We start from the raw sequence: 19,902 nt of genomic DNA, 5'->3' as shown, positions 1-19,902 counted from the left end.
CCTCGCATATGCCTGAGGACTTCACTCATTTAAGGGCTTCTGCTACCTCTGTTAAGAGCAACACAGGAAAACTCCAAAGGAGAAAAAAAATTATCTCTGTGCATCAGAATGCACGGGTTTGCTCCTGAGTTTTGGGGACTCCTTAATGAAACAGCCCTGGCGAAGACCCCTGATCTAAAAGTGTGGGCCCTGACTCCCCAGGCAGCCAAAGTACCTTAAATCCGGGGCCCAGTTCAGGTGGTTGAAAGGGGTAGGACCTAATGATCTACCAGACACAAGATTAATTATTGTGAGGGGCAGGGAGAGCGACAAACCCTTGAGTAAGCACATTTGACGGCTCTGCTCCTCAGGCCAGTCTTGTAGGTCGTGTGTTTTGAACCAAAGAAATGAGGAGAGCAGAGTTAATCCGCTCACTAGTCAACCTGAACTTTGCTCTCCTCATAGACCAAGAAAGACAAAAGTACTGATGTCAGTTCGCTGTACAGGATAGCTGTGGAACTCTTAATTAGGTCTGAAATGTGGTGGGTGTAATGGAGGGTGGCCCTCTGGGTGTGGGGAGGAGACCACCTGGCCTGCCCTTCTCTCCAGCTGGCATCCCAACCTGTGTGGGCAGTGGGTCACTTTCCTGCTTGAGGTGGGGAGGACCTGGGCCCTACCTGCCAATCCCAGGTATCTCTGACCTACTGGATGCTTGATACCCTGCCTTCATTCACTCTGCTCACAGGTCGGATTTAATTTACCATGTCAGCTCTGTGAGGTCCTTGGGAAGGAAGAACTTACCTTCTCTCAGACTCTTTCCCTGAAGGAATGTTTTTCCTGGAGTATGACTGCTGAGTTGAACACTTGAGCTGAAAGATGCAAATCTGGAATCTTTATAATTTGAGATTTCTTATCTTTCAGTGAAATGTTAATAAAAAGTGTTTTTATAGAAAGGCCATTTAGGGTTTAAACCAGAGTGTTTTCAGCCAGACTTTTGTCAACCTGATGGCCATTTATCGGACACTTTCTGTGTAAAAGCCACTGTGCCAGTGGCCCGGAGGGTCCACGGAGCCAGGTACTGGCTGGCCACCCTCTCACTGTGACACTTGTTAACCTTATTCCAAATGCTGTCTCCAAGGCCAGAGTCAATCAAAAGTCCTTCCTTTCTGCAAGTTCCTGAGGCTTTTTGAGTGGTAGGATTATGAGTGATTTTTTTCTCTTTGTTTATAAATATTTCCAAAGAGGATACATTATTTGCGTATTTTTTAAGTGTTAAAAATGGTGACATCCTATATACTTATTTTGGTCCTCATTTTAGTTTAAAAAAATCTCTAGTGTTTCATGGTTAAGTATTGTAATGGATGAGTATATGTTTGTTTTGTTGGATTGTGTAGAAATGATCAAGTTCATGTAAATAAAAATAAAATAAAATAATATATATATAATTGTATATAAACATATATGTGTATATATAAGTATGTGTATATTTATATTTATATGACCAGGGAGACAGGACTGGCTCTTTTAGATCAGGGGTCTTCTCCAGTGTTGTTTCATTAAGAGTCCCAGAAAATTAGAATCAAATCCTGTGTGTGTGTGTGTGTGTGTCTGTCTGTCTGTCTAATAACAGGTAAAATATAGATAGATGAATGATTATTCCTGGAGCACAGAGACTGCAGCAGACGGCTGGGATAGACTTTGTCAAGTCAACCCAAGGAGACAGTGGGTCTCTGTTACGGACTGAATTGTGTCCCCTGGCCAAATTCACATATTTAAGCCCTAACTCCCAATGTATTTGGAGATTGGGCCTTTAGAGAGGTAGTTAAGGTTAAATGAGGTCTTTAGGGTTGGGCCCTAATCCAATAGGACTGGTGTCCTTACGAGAAGAGGAAGAGGCACCAGGGATGCAGACACACAGAGAAAAGGACATTTCTGGATACAGTGAGAAGGCAGTGGTCTGCAAGCCAAGGAGAGAGGCCTCAGAAGAAACCACCCCTACAGACACCTTGATCTTGGATTTCAGCCTTCAAAACTGTGAGAAATAAACATCTGTTGTTTAAGCTGAAATGAGGCTGCTGGGGAAACTTTATCAGGAAACAACAACTCCAGACTCAAGACCCCAAAATACCACGTTAGAGCGAACTTTGAACCTCTTCCCCTAAAACTGAATAAATTTCTTAATCTTGGGCCAGGATGGGATCTGAACTTCTGGGGCGCCTCTTAGGGAGGAGTGACTGTGGGCAGGGCCTGGGTAAATCCTCCAAGAGAGGATGCCTGTTGTGGCAGTGACTTCCCTTCCCCTTCTTTCTCTTTTGGAAGAGTGAGTCCACCTGATGTGTTAACCAAAATACAAGTATCTAAATATCACCCTGCTTTAGTTTAATCAAAACCTCAAGGGACTTTTGCTGAAGCTACACATGTGAATAGCAGATCCCCACACTCTGGGTTAAACTGGCATAGACAAAATAAAGGGCTTGATCAGGAATCACGGCTATGGTGTGCAGATGATTTTGGGTTTATTCCATCCAGAAAGCCCTCCATCATGTTCTGGGCCTGCCCATCCTTGCTCTTCCCAAAGTGTCCTATAGGTCCACTAACACGGCACATGGAAGAGTCCTTTGTCATTGCCTCTTTTCTCATCTGTCTCCCCACTACTCACTTGTCCCATCCCAGGCAGGTGGCTTCATGGGGATGGGGATTTATCTTGTTCAGTTTTCTATACCTAGTAATTAGCATAGAGGAGCTCACTCACACATATTTACTAAAAAAAATTATTGAAGCCACAGGCTACACAAAGATGCACGAAATACCTATGTGCTAAGCAGACCTCCAAAGTTGGGGGATCAGAGGACTGCATGTACTGGCAGGGGGGTAGGCGCTGAGGAGGTGGGAGTGGGTCCTGGGGAAAGAGGATCAGAGGCAGGAGACTCTGAGCACCATAAATCGCTTTGCTAAATTAGGAGTGAGATGAAATGGGGCTGTGGATTCTCAGCTAGAAGAAATTATATGTTCTGTCAATATCTGTCAACCTCTCTATCCCCCTTAGAAACTCCATTCCCATTCCACCCATGGCTTTGTGGAATGGAGACAGAATTTAAAGCTACAGTACCCCGGAGATCTTGTCAAATACTGCCTCACAAAACCATTCTAAGGCTCACCAGTAAATGTCTGGGCAACACTGATCCCTTGCATGTAAATAAATCATGTGTGCAATTCTAGCTTAAGCACTTGACTTTACACTGATCATTGTTTTTTTTTTTTTTTTTAATAAATTTATTTATTTATTTTTGGCTGCATTGGGTCTTTGTTGCTGCACGCGGGCTTCTCATTGTGGTGGCTTCTCTTGTTGCGGAGCACAGGCTCTAGGCACGTGGGCTTCAGTAGTTGTGGTGTGTGGGCTCAGTAGTTGTGGCTCACGGGCTTAGCTGCCCCGCGGCATGTGGGATCTTCCCGGACCAGGGCTCGAACCCATGTCCCCTGCATTGGCAGGCAGATTCTTAACCACTGCACCACCAGGGAAGCCCTACACTGATCATGTTTTATCTGTAGCATATGATTGATAGCTTCTACAAATCGAAATAGTCCCTTAAATTCTCTCCTAAGGAAAGTCTAACAGAAATATACACGAAAGAAAGAAATGAAAAATTAGAATATTATACTGTGCAATCACTTCAGACTTCTTGCAGTCTTAGTGTAACGGATTATTTCATTCAGAAACCAATTTTCAGAATATTAGGGACTAAGTCCTAGACTTTTGTCTTATCATAGGATCGCCAATGAAGTTCCTTTTTAGTGCCTGGTTTGACATGCTGCAAAAAATAAATCATGAATGTGTTGGTGAGGCAATAGGCAAAACAGAATAAGTTCATAAAAGGCTCCTACGGCCATTACAAAATCCAAGTCATAAAATAAATATCATGTCATCTTCCCAAAATGTCACGTGACCAGGTTTCAAGATCAGGACTGGAAATGAGGGCAGATTTAAGAACATGATATGATTGCAGGGCATGAATCTGGTGAGATCACGAAAGGCTCGATTCTGACTAAATCCTTACAAGGCACTGTTGTCTGATGATTTAAGGAAAATGGATCTAAACTCTCCTCAAGTTCCTCTTTCCTCGTGTAGAGGCGATTCTTTACATAGCATAACTCATTAAAAACTGAAATGGTGAAAAAATAACTGTTAGGAAATGCTTCTGTCCAGCAGTTTGTTTAAGGCTGTCTCTGACTGGGGGGCTGTGAAGATCACTGGCCAGTCTCTGGAGGATCTCAATGCTGGGGCCCCCTTCCCTAGAGTAGTACAGCGAGTCCCTGATAAAAAGAGAAAATAAACTCTCTGCTCCTTCACTAATTTTTTTGATTCTCCCTCTTGACACATTTTGGGGTGAAGCTGAGACTCTCTGTGGACACACAGGATGAAGGGGACCCTTCGGTAAATTGGGAGACCTTCATCCCCAATGGATGATACATTGTGATTGATGCTCATCAAGAGCACCTTCCATTGGCAACAGGTCTTGCCACTTAATCTCTGCCAAATACAAGGGCACAAGATCATTTATTACAAAACCCAGGTGCCTTCCAAATTCACTGGCTTATGTTCTAACAATTCGAGATGGCTGGTCACATCAGTCACCTGTGAATTAATTTTGCAACTAATTTTGTTGGAGTGCTTTCCAGCTGGTTTCATAACTTTAAGTTAGCTGTTCCACAGCTGCTTTATTATGATTTAAAATACGTTTTGAAAGATCTGCTTTTAAAACTCTCAAGACAAATATTACTATTGCCAACTTTAATGACTTAGAGTTTGGGGGTTATTAATCACCTATTTGTCTGTCGCAGGAGACCCAGACTACCTGTGGAGGAAAATCCTGACCTGATCCTACCTTAGAGTATGGATTTAACCTACATTCCCAAGGAAATGTCCTATTGAGTTGCTTTTTTTTTGAGAATATCAACTCTACCTTTGCTTAGGGGTCTGACAAAGCAAGTGAATCTGTGAACATGAACTCACAAAGATATTTCAAGTTTTGGCAGAGAACTTTACTTTGAACTTTATGCTGTTCAATTATTATCAAAAGCTTGGTTTCAGAGACACTAGATGAAAACGGTGGAAGAAGAAGAAAAACTTGAAATGTTCACTTCCAATTTCTAGAAGTACAGACTATGTAAATAGATAGACTATAGCAATGTGAAGTAAGGACAAGAAACATCCAGCATAATGAAATCCTGAAGGGATTTCCACAATTTTTAACATTGGTGAAGACAGAGTAAGAAATACATTCTTGGGCTACACATGGTCTGGCCTCTCAATCTGGGGGACCCTCAACACTTGGCCCCAAAGAAGGCAGGAACATTCCATCCTCTGCCTGCCCCCTCACTCTAGTGGTCTCTCCCCTGCTCCTTGGGCCCCGCCCCCTGGGCTTGCAGGTGTCATCGCTCCAACAGCCACCTATTTTCTGTGTCCAGAGGTCTAGTCCCCAGGTCTCAGCACTGCTGGGGGCAAGGGAAACGTGGTGGCCACTGCAGTGCCAAGTGACTGCTCCTCAGAGCAAGTCTTGGAAACGAGGCTCAGGACTTTGAACTTATACTGAGAACAGCTACGGATGCGTCTGAGTCTCTGCACTATGGGAGAACCCAGCAGGCAGAGGGAGCGCCCTCATCCCATCCAGAAGATGCCCACCTATCAGAGGATGTGTGATGGTCCCACAGAGGGAAGGGCGGATGTATAAACCTCCTGTCGAGACACAGACCTGGAGGGAGAAGCTTGAAGGCTCACAGTGGAGAGTGCACTGAGCTGAGGACTATTTATGCATAGATTTCTGTCCCTTGATGTATAAATGGAGAGGGGAGAAAACTATCAGAGGCTTATTCAGAGACTGTGAAGCACAAAGGGAAGAGAGCCTGGACAAAAATATTGAGAGGAAGAGCTTACTTTTGAAGATGATTTTCTACAGAAAATAGAAGAAAAATATAAAGCATATGCTAAGTGCTCCCAGTAAGATACAAAAATCCATGAAAAACAAAATGCAGGGTGATATATGGAGAAAATGAAGTAAGTTACATGTTCTTTAGACCTGACACAATTAGGTCTGTTCCCCACCAGGCCTGTGACATTTCATACCCCTGTGATCTTGCACATGCTGTCCAGGCTGGGCCTTACTTCCCTTCTAAACCTGGCAACGTGCTTTTTATTCATGCTGGCTGACTCAGCCTGCACACCACCTCCTCTGAAAGCCTTCCCAGTGGTTGCAGGCACCAACTCACTGATTTCTCTGCACACAGCACAGTGGGTTTTCATACTGCAGTACTGGACATTTCAGACAGTATTATCATTTATAACAGAATAACTATGCCTTCTCTATGACACAGCTTATATGACATGGATCTCTATGACCCTTCCTCATCACAGTTTCTGATATACAATTAAGACTAATAAATAAATGAGAGTCTCTGAAAGATAAATGACAACCTCTTTTTATCACAGGGACCTCAACAGATGTCAGTAGAACAAAGGCAAAAGATAAAGGGAAATGAGAAAAGAAACACACATATTGAGACCCTGTTCTGCTCAAAGCATTGAAGTGCTCATTATACTAAAGGAAAATTGGAATCTTTTCCTTCCTTTTCAAAGAATTACGGTTTTAGCATAGTGCCACAAACTAACACGATGACTTTTGGGACATGATATAGTGGCCATAGAGAAACAACTCTTCATAAGAGATTAGTGCAGTACCAGACATCCTCAATTTAAACATGGATACTCAAAGTTTATTGACAAGTTGATTTTGGAAAACTTGAACAGCAATTTCCTCTTAGAAACAGTGAGCTTAAGTCCCAGACCAAACTGCAAAGGCTTATTCAACCTGGAATTCTGCTAGATTATATCAGTCACTGAACTGAGTTGCAGAAAGCAAAGGCTAGATTTAATTAAGCTCCACTAGCATATAGGCAATGGTCACTTAACCGAAAAATGCTTCCCGCCTGTCTCACAGCTGTGCTGTGAGTCAACTAGAATAATGCAAGTAAAATGCCTTTGAAAAGTACACCATGGTACAGAACAATAAGGGCCACCAAGAGTTTAACTATTACAGAACCCAAATGCACATTAAAATACTTTCTTGCAGGAAAATGCATGCTCTCTTCTGCCACAGGACTCGTCACCGATGAGGCAGTGGGAAGATGACCTTCTGCTCCGGCCAAGCCTGCCAGGGGAAAGCTGGCCAAGCCTGCGTCTGAACCACCTAGACTCCACTTCCAGCCTCTTCCTTCTCTCTTGTGTGTTCAGTGCATTCCTGCTTTGTCCACCTCAATCCACCTTGCCTCTGGTTCAATTCAGACCCAGCTTCACTGCCTCCATTTAGCCCTCGCTCCTGCCTGAACAGCTGGCAACATGCTTCAGCTTTTCTGTGTACGCTCTTTGGAAGATGGGCCTTACAAATGGGTCTGGAAACGGGGGTCCAGCACTCTGCAGATACTTCCTCAGATTCTCACACTCAGAGTCCTGACCCACCCAGTAAAATGACAGACATCATGTTCCAGTTTGCAGGGAGAGCGTAGGGAGAAATGGTGGGGCCAGGGAAAAGTGTGGTTGGTACCTCCCTCGCTTCTCCCTGCCCCTCCCGCTGTGTGTCCCCTCACGGGAAGCCCTGTCCACTCCCACCCTCCTTCTGCCCCAGCCCGGTGTCCAATTCTGCTCCATCTGCCAGAATGGAAGCAGATGGGTTCCTGGTCCTCAAGCCTGTTTGTCTTACTGCTCCCACCAAGGACTCAATGCAATCCTCTTCAGCACATGGAAGAAATGACTTGTGAAACAGCAAATAGTATCTTTTAGAGCCGAAATTCTTTCTGAATCGTTCACATTTCATTTGAATTTCTCTCTTTCTTCCTTTTCTCTCTCTCTCTCTTTTTTACATAGGAGAAAGACCCAAATCTTTTTTTACTTACACTAGTGTGACAAAGTCTTCAGTGGTTTTTGTTCAGCCTCCCCAAGTCAGTCATTTTTAAGTTACATGAAAGGAAAAGGAATGCCGTTTGTAAGGAGATTTCAGCTAGCCTCATCTGATGTATTGAGAACTAAGGTAAGAAGCACAACAGAGGTAAAAACTAGACTGTAATTGAGGAAAAGATGGCATTTATCACCATAGAACTAAGCAGAGCCACAAAGTAGGGAACAGAAGGTGTGATTTAAATGCCTGATCTACAGCTAGCTAACTGTGTGACCCTAGGTACATTACTTGAGTCCCCTGGGCACACTTTCCTCATTTATATAAAGAAAAAAAAGGATCAGAAATTCTAGTCTTTTCTAGGCCTGTCATTTTATAATTCTATGACTAAAATCAGTCTAAAATCATAAATTCTATTCCAGAAATTTACTTAAAAGCCTAAAAAATTTGAAATATACAGAAAATCAAATATTTAACACCAAGGAATTAAAAAAAAAATGTGTTCCAAAGAGAGACTTACCACTCACTGCTATTATGCATGAGTCTATTAGAAACATCTGGCTATCTATTGAAGCCTGACATTTCTCTAACAACAAGTGGTATGTGTGCCTTCTAATAAGCTTACTTCGGATCTCATTCCTCTTCAGGATTTTGAGATGCGTTTCTATCTGTCTGTCTGTCTACCTATTTATAATCTATCAACATATCTCCATATGTGTGTGTATACCCCTACGCCCAACACACACACACACTAAAACATATGAACAGAGCAGGAAAGTAAAGAAGCACCAGAGTTAGTTCTGACCAAAGAGGAGGACACAGGACTTACAGGAGCTGCTGAGTTTTTGACGGTGACACTGGGGGTGGTGGCTCGCAAGGCTCCACTCACTCCATGGTAGTATTTGAAGCAGATCTTAGTTTCAGCTGAAAGACAAAAATAAAATGGTACTGAGAAGTAGGGTATAATCCAGGAAGAGAAGCCATGGCCAGAGAGGACTCCCCCAGGAACTTCTACCCAATTCCTCCCATGAGTCAGGCAGCCACACCTGGTAACCCTGCTTCACTTGTGGCTTCACAAACAGGTCCAACTTCTTTCTTAAAAATCCATCATCCAAAATTGTTTTGGTTTTAGTATTTTGTACCCAAGTTAAATCCATCATTTAGACTTCTCAGCATCCATTCTATCCCATCAGAAGTTACTGCTTTTAAACTCTCAGTTCTAAGATTTCAGGTGGTACCAATCTGTTTCTTCTGTAATTTTCTGTGATTGAATTCACTGTGATTAGCATCTTGGTGATCTGAAGGAAGACTCTGAGAAGTTATGGAAATACATGGATGAGAGGCATATTTTCTGATGACGATGACTAGACAATAATGCTGAAACTCTATAACTTTTTGGCATTTTGTACAGAAAAGAATCTGTGGCCAACCTGAGTTTGGTTCATTGGAAGGTGACCTGCTTTTCCCAATTTACTGTTTATAGTATGTTCTTCTTTAAATTTGAAAAATTTACCAGGCTTTGTCTTAGTCCCTTACGTTAATTTTGTTTGGAACAACATGAGGAATCTCCAGTTAGAGGTCCTGGTTCTCAAATGTGGGAATTTGTCTCCAATTATAATGTTTTTATAACTAATGTCTACAATTTTCTTAGCAAGCATTTTAATGTTCATTACGGAAAATATGGACAATGCAGAAAAGTATAAAAAATCTTCTATGGGTTTTTTTTTGCATACTTGAGTGTATGAACTTTCATAATGAATTTTAATCTTTTTTTTTGAAATTAACATTATTAAATAAGCATTTTTAACTACTAATTCCAAACTTTGTAGATAACATTGCTTGTTCTATGGAATCATTGAATCAATTTGTAACTTGGAAATACTTCCCTGATCTTGGAAATTTGGGATTTTCCCTTAAAATTAATGTCTTTTTGAAAATTATTTTTAAGTTCAAGTTTGCTCTCTAGGATAATGGAGCAAAAATTGCTACTTCTCTATCAAAACTCATTCTCCCTTTCCTCCTTAATGACTGAATCTCAGTTTTATTTTGGGTGGTAATGCCCAGATAAAGAACTACGTTTTGTAGCCTCCCTCGTAGATCACAGTTATGTTGTTTGCTGTTGTTATTTTGGATTTTCTATTATATGTAGTTGAACCTAAACCTAGCTAATGTGGAAAGGTTTCTTTCTACATATCATATAAATGATACGAGAATAGCAATATTCTTCCTTAGAAGATAGGAGTATTTTAAGGATTCTTCCTTCCTGTGGCCAAACTGCTTTCCAAAAAGTGCTGTATACTTCCACCAAAAAATGTAACTCTGATCATCTCTTGAATCTTTGCTAACACTGAACATTATCAATTAAATATACTCTTAAGATAGCATCGCATTTTTATATCATTTATTTACTAGTGAGATTAAACATTGTTTATCAAATTTTAATTAGACATTTGTATTTAGTTTTTTTTTTTGTTTTTTTTAATCTATTGAATTGTAGTTGTTAAGACTTCCCACTGCCTGGATGATGCCTGGGTGTTTACCTTTTGGTGGACATAATCTTACTTTACATATATCAATACTTTTTGTTTCCTCCCTTCATTCTTTCCCTGCAGTGATTTTGCATATCTGTGATTGCCTTTTAAGCTCTTGGTGGACAATCTTATAACTTAGTTCCATATTCTCCAAGGCACCCCACACTAGGTCTACAGACCTAGATTTAGGTCTCTCAGCCTGAGAGGCAGGTATCTTGTAGGTTAGGGGTCATGGAGGGACCATGAGCAGCGAGCCATATGGCCAGGTAACCACACCGAGTCAGTGCAGTTCAGAATACGAGTTACTCTGCCTGTAGGTGCCAGCAAGATCGGCATGGAGGGACCGAATGACCTCACCTCAAGTTTAGTTGCACAGAAGGAAATTATGTATAACAGGTATCCTGGAAAGGCAGTACTAGCTTTCCTGTCAAAGAAAATTATTCCAGTGCCTTGGAGTAAAAAAGGTCAGGGAAATTATATACAGTCTTGTATTGAATCCTTTTGCTAGGTGAGCAGGTCAATTCATGTTTAGAGCCAAGAATGCATGGAAACCTTCAAAGTATTGTAATCTTTTTCTGAAAAATCACTGACATAGGTTGTATTTTTTTCTTAAGCTTTTTAAGAGTCTGTTCCAGTATTTAGCAACTTGATTATTAATGGATCTTCCTTTTATTTAATCTAAATATCTCCTGTAATTTGAAATGATTTCCTATTTAGACTTGAAAGAGATATTAAATTATTTAAAATTTCTTATTTAGGGATGGGCTCTGAAGGGAAGTCACCCACAAATGTTAAAACACATGCAAAAATATAATATACAAATGATTTGTTGTATGGATTAAGATTACTTCATCTCGCAAAACTCCATGCTACTTTGGTGACAGTTACATTCAGCTGGTCTGTTTGATTAGCCCCACACTGAGTTTTTGCAGAAGAAGGAGACTAAGTATTATTTATCTTTATATTTCCAGTGTCATGTAGAGTAGGGATTCTCTATAAATGCCTGTTAAAAAATGACTGATGAACTATTGGTTTCATTTGATTGACTCCACTGCCTTACTGTTAACCCAGGAGCAGGTACAGTGTCCTGGTGGGTCCTAATTCTTCACAGAGAATTTTCTATGGCCTAATATTACATGACTTTCGGAATAGATTCAAGTATAGATAAAGACATTGCTACATTTTCGCTATTACTGCTGCCTCTGAGAAAAGTATCAAGGTTCAAAGGCCAAGAAATATTAGAGGGTTGTTGGTTATTATTTCAGATACTTCATCTAAGGAGACCTGTGGTAGGTAGTTCTATCTTCCTCTGCTTTTCTAGTTAAAATAATAATAATTCAAAAATCCCCTCAAAGTCTGAACACAAGGCATCTCTGTTATAATAGTTTTTATTGTTTATTTGAGTCATTATGTATGTAGTAACAGAAGTTTAGGAAGGCACGGTGATCTAAGGAAAGAGTAGGAATGTGGGAACAAATAGATGCCAGTCCAATTCTTGACTTGCCCATCATTAACAGAGTAAGTTATACAGACTCTCTGAGCCTCAGATTTAATGTAGAATGGTGATACCATTGCCAGCTTTGTATGTATTGTTTCATGTATGGCTGTTGTACACAGCAAATGGAATAATGTGTGAAGCCTAGTATGCATGAAGTAGTCAACACATAAGAGTTGCCCTTCTTCATTGTATATTCATTTACCATCAACAGAACTGTCTTGAATAGTTGTTCAGGCACATCCTACATAAAGTTGTCCAACCAAGGGGTGAGTAGGGGGTTGAAATCCAGCCCATGCTCCACTCACCAATGGGTGTAGTCCTTGCCCTTCCAGAGGAAGAGGTTGACATCTTAAAATCTCATGGATTAATGGTGGACCTGAAATAGATCTCCTTATCACATTTTGGTTACTTTTGCCTGGCACATGATTTGTTTTCAGATTTGGGCACGAGTGATCAGCTCATTCACAAAGTGGAATGATACTGAAGTTTCTACCTCTACAAATTTGTGTGTTTACAACTATAATTTTCATTGGGTGGGCATGTATTCAAAAAGTATAGACTGTTTCACTTTACTTATAGTATCACTTAAAGAAACAAGAAAAGTATTGTTTTTCTTCCTCTCCACTTTTTAGGGATTAGTAGGCCTGTTGTAGCACTTGAGACATCAGTATGTAATGATGGCAGTAGCCCTGGTGTAAGTATAGTATTCGACTTAGTTTAAAAATTATAACAAACTGGTCTTAACAGTTAATTAGTTCTTAGTATGCACCAGACCATTCATACGATTCTCTAATTTGGCCCTCACAAAATCCCTGTGAAGTACAGGTAATTATTATTAACCTTTTAAAAAAGTGCTTAGCACAACACTTGGCATATAACAAGGCCTCCATAAATGTCATCTATCATTCCTATTTTACATCTAAGGAAAATGAGGCCAAAATGTAAGGCCACTTATACAAAGTCACACATGTAGTTCATGGCAGCTAGGATTTAAGCAAACATATTAACTTTTCATTTGGTAATTTGTCTCTAAAAAAATTTTTTTTAATAATGCTAGATTGTTGACCAGCTAGCAAAAGTGAACTTCCACTTCGAGTGATGATGTACTAGGTAATTCAGAGAACATCTAGACAAGCTGGAAAAATATGGAAATAAATCAGCAATCCTGAAGACTTTGAGGATCCTGAAATTTGAGTTTCAGATAAACAGGGAATACGTTTTCAGTATAAGTCTGTGTCAATTATTACAATGGACAAAAAACTAAAAAAAGTATTCACTGTTTATCTCAAATTCAAATTTTATTAGGAATCCAGTAATCGTTTCCTCCTAAAACTGGAAATCCTAGCCTGAGGACATCAGAGACCTAGCAAGACAATGGAAAATATTGAGGACAAGATCCAGAAGAAGAAAACTTGGGGGGGGGGGGGGGGGGGGGGGGGCTGTGTTGATTCCAGAAAAGTGCACTGAGAGGCTGGGAAGGTGAAAAGAACTTTTAACAGACTTGCAGGGCTAAGGGGATAAAACTTAAAGAATTTAGAGCCTGCCAAAGAGGAGGACTCTGCTAAGTCCTTCATGATTCAAGTTGGAGCCCTGAACAGCAGAACAGATACCGGAGAAATACACCAGCCCTGGCCCTTCAAATCATTTTAAGTCTTGAAATTCAATTGAGGTTGTTCTGGATTGCTAGGTATAGCCCAGGAGGAAATGCAAATCCTCTCAGCAGGGAAAGAACCATTCTAAGCCTCAAATTATCTCCACAACTTTTCATTTACAGTGTCCAGTTTTCAACTAAAGTTGATCAGGCACATGCAGAGTATTTTTCTACTGGTAAAAATACCAGTAGAAAAACCAGGCACTATAAATAGACGTACAGGGTTTTCAGATATCGGAGTTATCAGACACAAGCTTTAATGATCATATACTTAAAGCATTCAAAGAAATAAAATATAAGATTGAAAATATCAGCAAATAATGAAGACTCTAAAAAAGAATGAAACAGAAAATTCTGGATCTGTAAAACTTCAATTTTGAAATAGTGTACTCCATGGGTGGGTTTAAAGCAAATTTCACAAAATACAGGAGAAAACTTAGGAAACTGGAACATAGGTCAGAAAAAGAAATCCAGAATAAGGCATGCAGAGAAAAAGGATATAAAATATTGAAGAGAAATAATAAACATATGTGATACTAGGGAGTGGTCTAAAATACCTGTAAATTGTAATCCAAAAAGAGAAGAGAGAGACAGTGGTGCTAAAGTTAAAAATTCTCCAAAAGTTATGAAAGACATCAAGCTACAGATACAAAAAGCCCTATGAATCCAGAAAGAACACAGCATCCAGACATCACTGTAAAAGTTCCAAAAAGAAGAAAAATGATCACTTCATCAGCCAATGAAGAAAAGAGCTAGGTTACCTTCATAGGAGCAACAGTTAGACTGGCAGACGACTTCTCAACATAAACAGAAACAATGGAAGGGAAAGGAATGACAGCTTCAAAGTGCCAAAAGAAAATAACTGTCAACAGAGAATTCTGCAACTGGTAAAAGTACTCGTGAAGAATAAGGTGCTTACTCCTGTTGCTATCCAGACATTGCACAGGTTGGAGCACCACAAATATCTGAACTTCATAGCAAGTTTTTAATTATCCATATGTTACAATGTCTGCAGTGCAGAAATGCCCAAATCTCATGAACAGAAGGTGTGATCAGAGTTGATAAACTAGACAGACATATGGATCAGTGCATTAGCGAAATGACTTCCATTGTGAATCACTTATTTGTGTAAAAGGAACCAAATTATCTATGTAAGTAACATTCTTTAGCAAGAACAATGAACGTAAGTCTATGAATATTTCATTTGCAAAATAGACGTGAGACAAATGTAAACCGCATCCTCAAAATCCAGGAAACCCAATTTTAACTCAAGAAGCTATCATCACTGTGAAAGAAACAGTTTCAGTAGTAATCTAGAAGGAGTAATGGAAAGTACAATATCTTCAAATGATCAAAAAGATCAAGAAGCAATGCAATAATAAGACATAAATTAAATTTTGAGTCTGAAGAACATTTAGCTTCAGTAAGAGGAAACAGCAAGAGCAGTTCTTTCAAAGAAATAATCAACATTAATGGTATAAAACCTGAGGTCCTCCCAGTCTATCCTACATGGCAGTATGTTCGTTCGTACTTGGTTTTTTATTTAAAAATATGAATTAAATGGGTTTTAAGAAATAAGCAGCTTAGAGAAAGGCTGTGACTTTTGATCAAAACAAAAGGAAGGGTGAAGGGCTTCTTAACAAATGGAATGCACTTGTCAGTGCATTGACAAGGCATCTAACATTGCAGATTCTACTACATATGTAAAGATATAACATTGGAAAGGTATTTTAATTTAAAGTTGATACTGCCTGCCGGATCTCATTAAGGTAGAGTTTTAAAGCTCCTCATGCAGGGGGCCCTGGTTTTAGACCAAATCCAAAATGAAGCAGTCACCTTTTACACACGTTTGTTCTGTTACATTTGATCTCAGCAACTTGAATCCAATACCTCATTCAAAAGAAGAACACTATATAAGTATATAAGCCATATTAAGTTTTACCAAAAAAACTTTTGCTCTCTTATAAACAGCCCTGAAAGACATGGTGTTTCTATTTGGTTCTCAGATGATATCTTTTGTAGTAAAATTCTCATTAAAGTAATATATGACTCTAACAGAAAAAAGTCACCTTATTATATTAGAGAATATCATATTGATTTGTCAAAATTTTGTAATTTGGTGAAGATATAATCTTACTTGGATTTGCACTTCCAGAAATGATATAGAAAGCTGTGTTATGGACTAATTATATTCACTTTGTACAAAATTGGAAAATAAGTGAAGAAAATAAAGTCATAAATTTTGAATGAGCAGAGAAGGTATTTGCATCTTTAGGTATTCCACATTTTCCTAACATAAAAATTGCCATGTGATAAAGTCATGTTTCTCTAATAGCTAACTTATGATTATTTGAATGAAAAATGGTTAATTGTAACTTTTTTTTCAATTGTGTTAACTGGTACATCTTTTTAATACCAAGAACTGTATATTATTTGACTAATTTCCTATTTAGAACAGCAGCATAAATCCTATGTTAATGCTTCAAATATGGTACCACAGCAAATGTGGGAGATTGATGAAAATGAATCACTATGTGAAATGATGCTAGAATTTTACTTTATGGGAAGTACTTATTTCGGGTGTTACAAGGCCAAATCCAAACTCAAACACAATCCAATAAATGCTTTTTGTTTCCTATTTCAGTGCTGGTTATTATCACCCCCTAGACAGTGTTTCTGTTCTCTGGGATCACCGCATGTGGAGTGTTTGCTAAAAGGCAATTAGAGCCTTCCTCTTCCTGCTAGGATAGAGTAATTGTAGCAGATTAATGCTTCTGCTGCCAACTAGATAAGCTTTTTTTAAAAACAAAATATTTAAAGCACTGCAGAATAATGGAAGCAACAAGGACCACAAATTCTAGATGACGGAGTACTGGTGAGATGAGCTGATTACCTGCAGTCCCTTTGTCCTGGTGGCAGGGAAACCAGCAGAGCTGCTGTGGCCCTCTGGGGCCAGAGTGAAGGACCAGAGACCTCAAGTACCCAGCTGGTTTCCCCTCAGACATTTGCTGAATCCTGCATCATGAAAACATCTGAAAAGTGAGGCGAAATCTTCTGTCTCTTGGTACTGAGGAGACCTGGCAGGGAGAGTCACGGAAGGGTCCCAGGTGAAAACCCTCGGCTCTCCATGAAAGACCTGGAGAGGGATCTCTAGGAAGAGGGCGAGCTAAAGGGAGACTGAGGCTTACCAAGACTGGACTGCACTCCACCAAGCTCATCCTCTTATTGGGTCAAGGCTACCAGCACCCCAACAACCTCACTGAGGAAAGAGCAAAATCTTCTGAGGGAAGATGTCATGGCCAAAGTATCTACAATATTCCACACCCAGTTTACGGCAACTGAAAATCACCAAGTATGATAAGAGACAGAAGCAAATGACCAAAAGCAAGAAAGAAAATGGAACTAGGATCCTGATATTGAAGTCATTAGACAAAGACCCCAATGAAACTATGATTTATACATGCAGAAAATGAAGTGCAGACTTTGCCAGAAAATTAGAAACAACAGAAAAGAATCAAATGGGGATTTAATTATTGAAAAACTGAAGAGTTGAAATTAAGAACTCCATGCATGGGGTTAGCCGCAGATCAGATACAGCAGAAAGAGGGTTAGTAAAGTGGAGCATAGGTTGATTGAAAATATCCAGATTGAAGAAAGAGAGAGAAAAGAGGATGGAAAGGACAGAGGAGAGAATAAGGGACACAGTGGAATGAGTGGGGCAAAGGCAACTTTTGAGGAGACAATAACTTATTTTCAAGCCTGGATAAAAACAAGAATCACTTGTAAGCATGTCGTAGTTAAACTCCTGCAATCCAAAGGCGAAGGGAAAAGTCTTAAAAGCATCAGAGCAAAAAACAAACAAACAAAAAAACCAAACCTACATTATCTTTAAAGGAAAGACAAAAACACTAAACTTGATTTTTCAGAAGACAGAGAAATGACATTCCTAAGTGCTGAAGAAAAGAACAGCTAACCTAGAATTCTCTGTACCTCGTGAAATCATTGCTCAAAAGTGAAAGTGAAATAGTGATGTTTTCAGACAAACAAAAACGGAGAGGATTTATCACCAGTAATCTTGCACTAAAAGAAATACTAAAAGGGAGCTCTTTCTGTTAGGAGGAAAATGATCCCAGAGAGAAGGAAGGAGGCAAACAGAACAGGTTGACATGTGAATTAGGCTCTGCTTCTTGATCTGGGTGCTGTGTACATGGATGTGTTCACTTTCTGAAAATCCCTAAACTCTGCATTTAAATTTATGCCCCTTTCTATGTGTGTTTTGTGCTTCACTTAGGATTTTATCAAAACAAAGCAAAACCAAACAAACAAACTGCTAAGGGGAAAACTTATGGCCTTACATGCATACACAGAGAAGAAGAATAGCCCCAAACCAATGAGCTAAGAATCCATCTCAAGAAGTTAGAAAAAGGACAACAAATTAAACCCAAGGAAAGCAGAAGGAAGGAAATAATAAAAAATAAAAGAGCAGAAAGTAATTAAACAGAAAACAAATATATAGAGAAGATCAAGAAAACCAAATGTTGGTTCGTTGAAAAGACTAATAAAATTTAAAATCCCTGCCCAGTGAAGCATAGAGGATTAATGTGCATGTGAAATGAAACAGGACTATTTTTTTATTTTTTTTTAATTTTTTTTTGCGGTACGCGGGCCTCTCACTGCTGTGGCCTCTCCCGCTGCGGAGCAACAGGCTCCGGACGTGCCGGCTCAGCGGCCACGGCTCACGGGCCCAGCCGCTCCGCGGCACGTGGGATCCTCACAGACCGGGGAACGAACCAGCATCCCCTGCATCGGCAGGCGGACTGTCATCCACTGCGCCACCAGGGAAGCCCCCAAACAGGAGTACTGCACAGCTGCTGGCACTCTTAGCAGTCCTCCCTCCTGGATGGAGTGGGCTGAGCTGTCTCGGAGCTGCCCTGGGGCATTCAGGTTGAGGTAGGGGTTCCCAGCAGATCCTCCAAGGCCAAATACAGACCGCAAAGTCAAGTGCCTTCTCTGTCATATATTTTTGTCCCAAATCCTGGCTTACTGGGGTGGGTCTCTGCATTTCAGTCCAAGTGGAGGGGAGGGTCATGGCTGGTCAGACGGTGGAGGACTGAGTTGCCTGGAACTGAGATAGGACACAAACCACAAGGCTGTAGACTGACAGACTACCATACTGAAGAGCTCCAGAGGTAGAAAGTATGGGTCCTAGCATGAAGGCAGAGGGCCATACCGAGACCCTTCCCCATATCCTGTGCTGATTACATATGTCTTCAGTCAGCTCTTGACTTGCTAGAGGGTGTTCCAGAGGTGTTTCTGGGAAGTACATACTTCTGTTAGGTATTAACCAACCTCTTCCAGATTAGGTGCCAAGAAGTGTGAGGATATACTGGGGGATCAGTCTGATGTATGAAGAGTAGGGTTTTTGAGAGTGTGGGGTGGAGGGGGGATGCAATCTCAGCATGACTTTTAAATGAACCCTTTAGAGTCAGGGAGAGGATTTTGAATATCACCTTTTAAAACTGGATGGAGGTGAGAGCCACAAATGAATGGCAAGTGGCTATTTTAGAAGATGTAACTGATGAACAGGTTTCATGATATTGGAGCATGAGATACAACACAATTTCACAGTAAAGAAGGGCAGAGCTCAAACTCGTGGCTGGTCAGGAGGCTGGGAGGGTTACAGTAACCCTTTGGGCTAACCAGGTATATCCTTGGCCACACACAGATGTTAGGAATGGTAGTACGAGGCAGGGTATAATTTCTGATATGTGGTCACCAGACATTCCTGTGACCTTATTAACAGGGCTGATGTGTTAGCAACTCCAAGGGCGCCATTCACACAGAAGTCTACGGAAATGGCTCTCCTGGAGTTATGTAGCAGGCAACCATGCTTTAATCTCGTGAATGGGCTGCATGACAAGGTGAAATCCTCAAGGGTAGGCTTCCTTGGCAAGAAGTATAGGAGTCCATCCTAGTGGGGAAAAAACTTCTCTTACCTGGATTCCCCCTATCTTCTCAGGGTGCCTCTCTTTTCTCCCTGCCCAGTTTTCCCTTGGAATCTAGGAGACATCGTTAAAGTTTCTCACAATTTGATGCTCAGTTGGGACTAACTTGGTCAGCTGCAGATGGGGCTGAATGACCATAGTTTTCTATGGGGAGAATTTTGCAGCCCGGGAACCCTCAAACCTGTAGTTCTGGGCCCCGAGAGCACCCACCCACCCACCATTTTGGCTTCCTGGCACATAGAACTTGGTAACTCGAAGCACATATAAAAATGCTAGGCCGGGCTTCCCTGGTGGC

General features: G+C 40.5%; 1 protein-coding gene across 1 annotated transcript in view; it reads right to left on the bottom strand.

Moving 5' to 3' along the window:
• The window catches only part of LOC112391570 (E3 ubiquitin-protein ligase HECW1-like), a gene marked incomplete at its 3' end in the record, with an annotated part of 310,339 nt that overhangs the window by 42,800 nt on the left and 247,637 nt on the right, over window positions 1-19,902 (bottom strand). The window contains exon 4 of the mRNA XM_024732942.1: window positions 8,752-8,846. Within this exon, the coding sequence (XP_024588710.1) occupies window positions 8,752-8,846 (95 nt within the window). The remainder of the gene's footprint in view (window positions 1-8,751; window positions 8,847-19,902) is intronic.

This window comes from Neophocaena asiaeorientalis, unplaced genomic scaffold (genome assembly GCF_003031525.2).
Source record: "Neophocaena asiaeorientalis asiaeorientalis breed wild unplaced genomic scaffold, Neophocaena_asiaeorientalis_V1.1 scaffold56, whole genome shotgun sequence".
Classification (NCBI taxonomy): Eukaryota; Metazoa; Chordata; class Mammalia; order Artiodactyla; family Phocoenidae; genus Neophocaena; species Neophocaena asiaeorientalis.
Note: the sequence above shows the minus strand (reverse complement) of the source record. Positions and strands in the feature narration are given on the sequence as shown.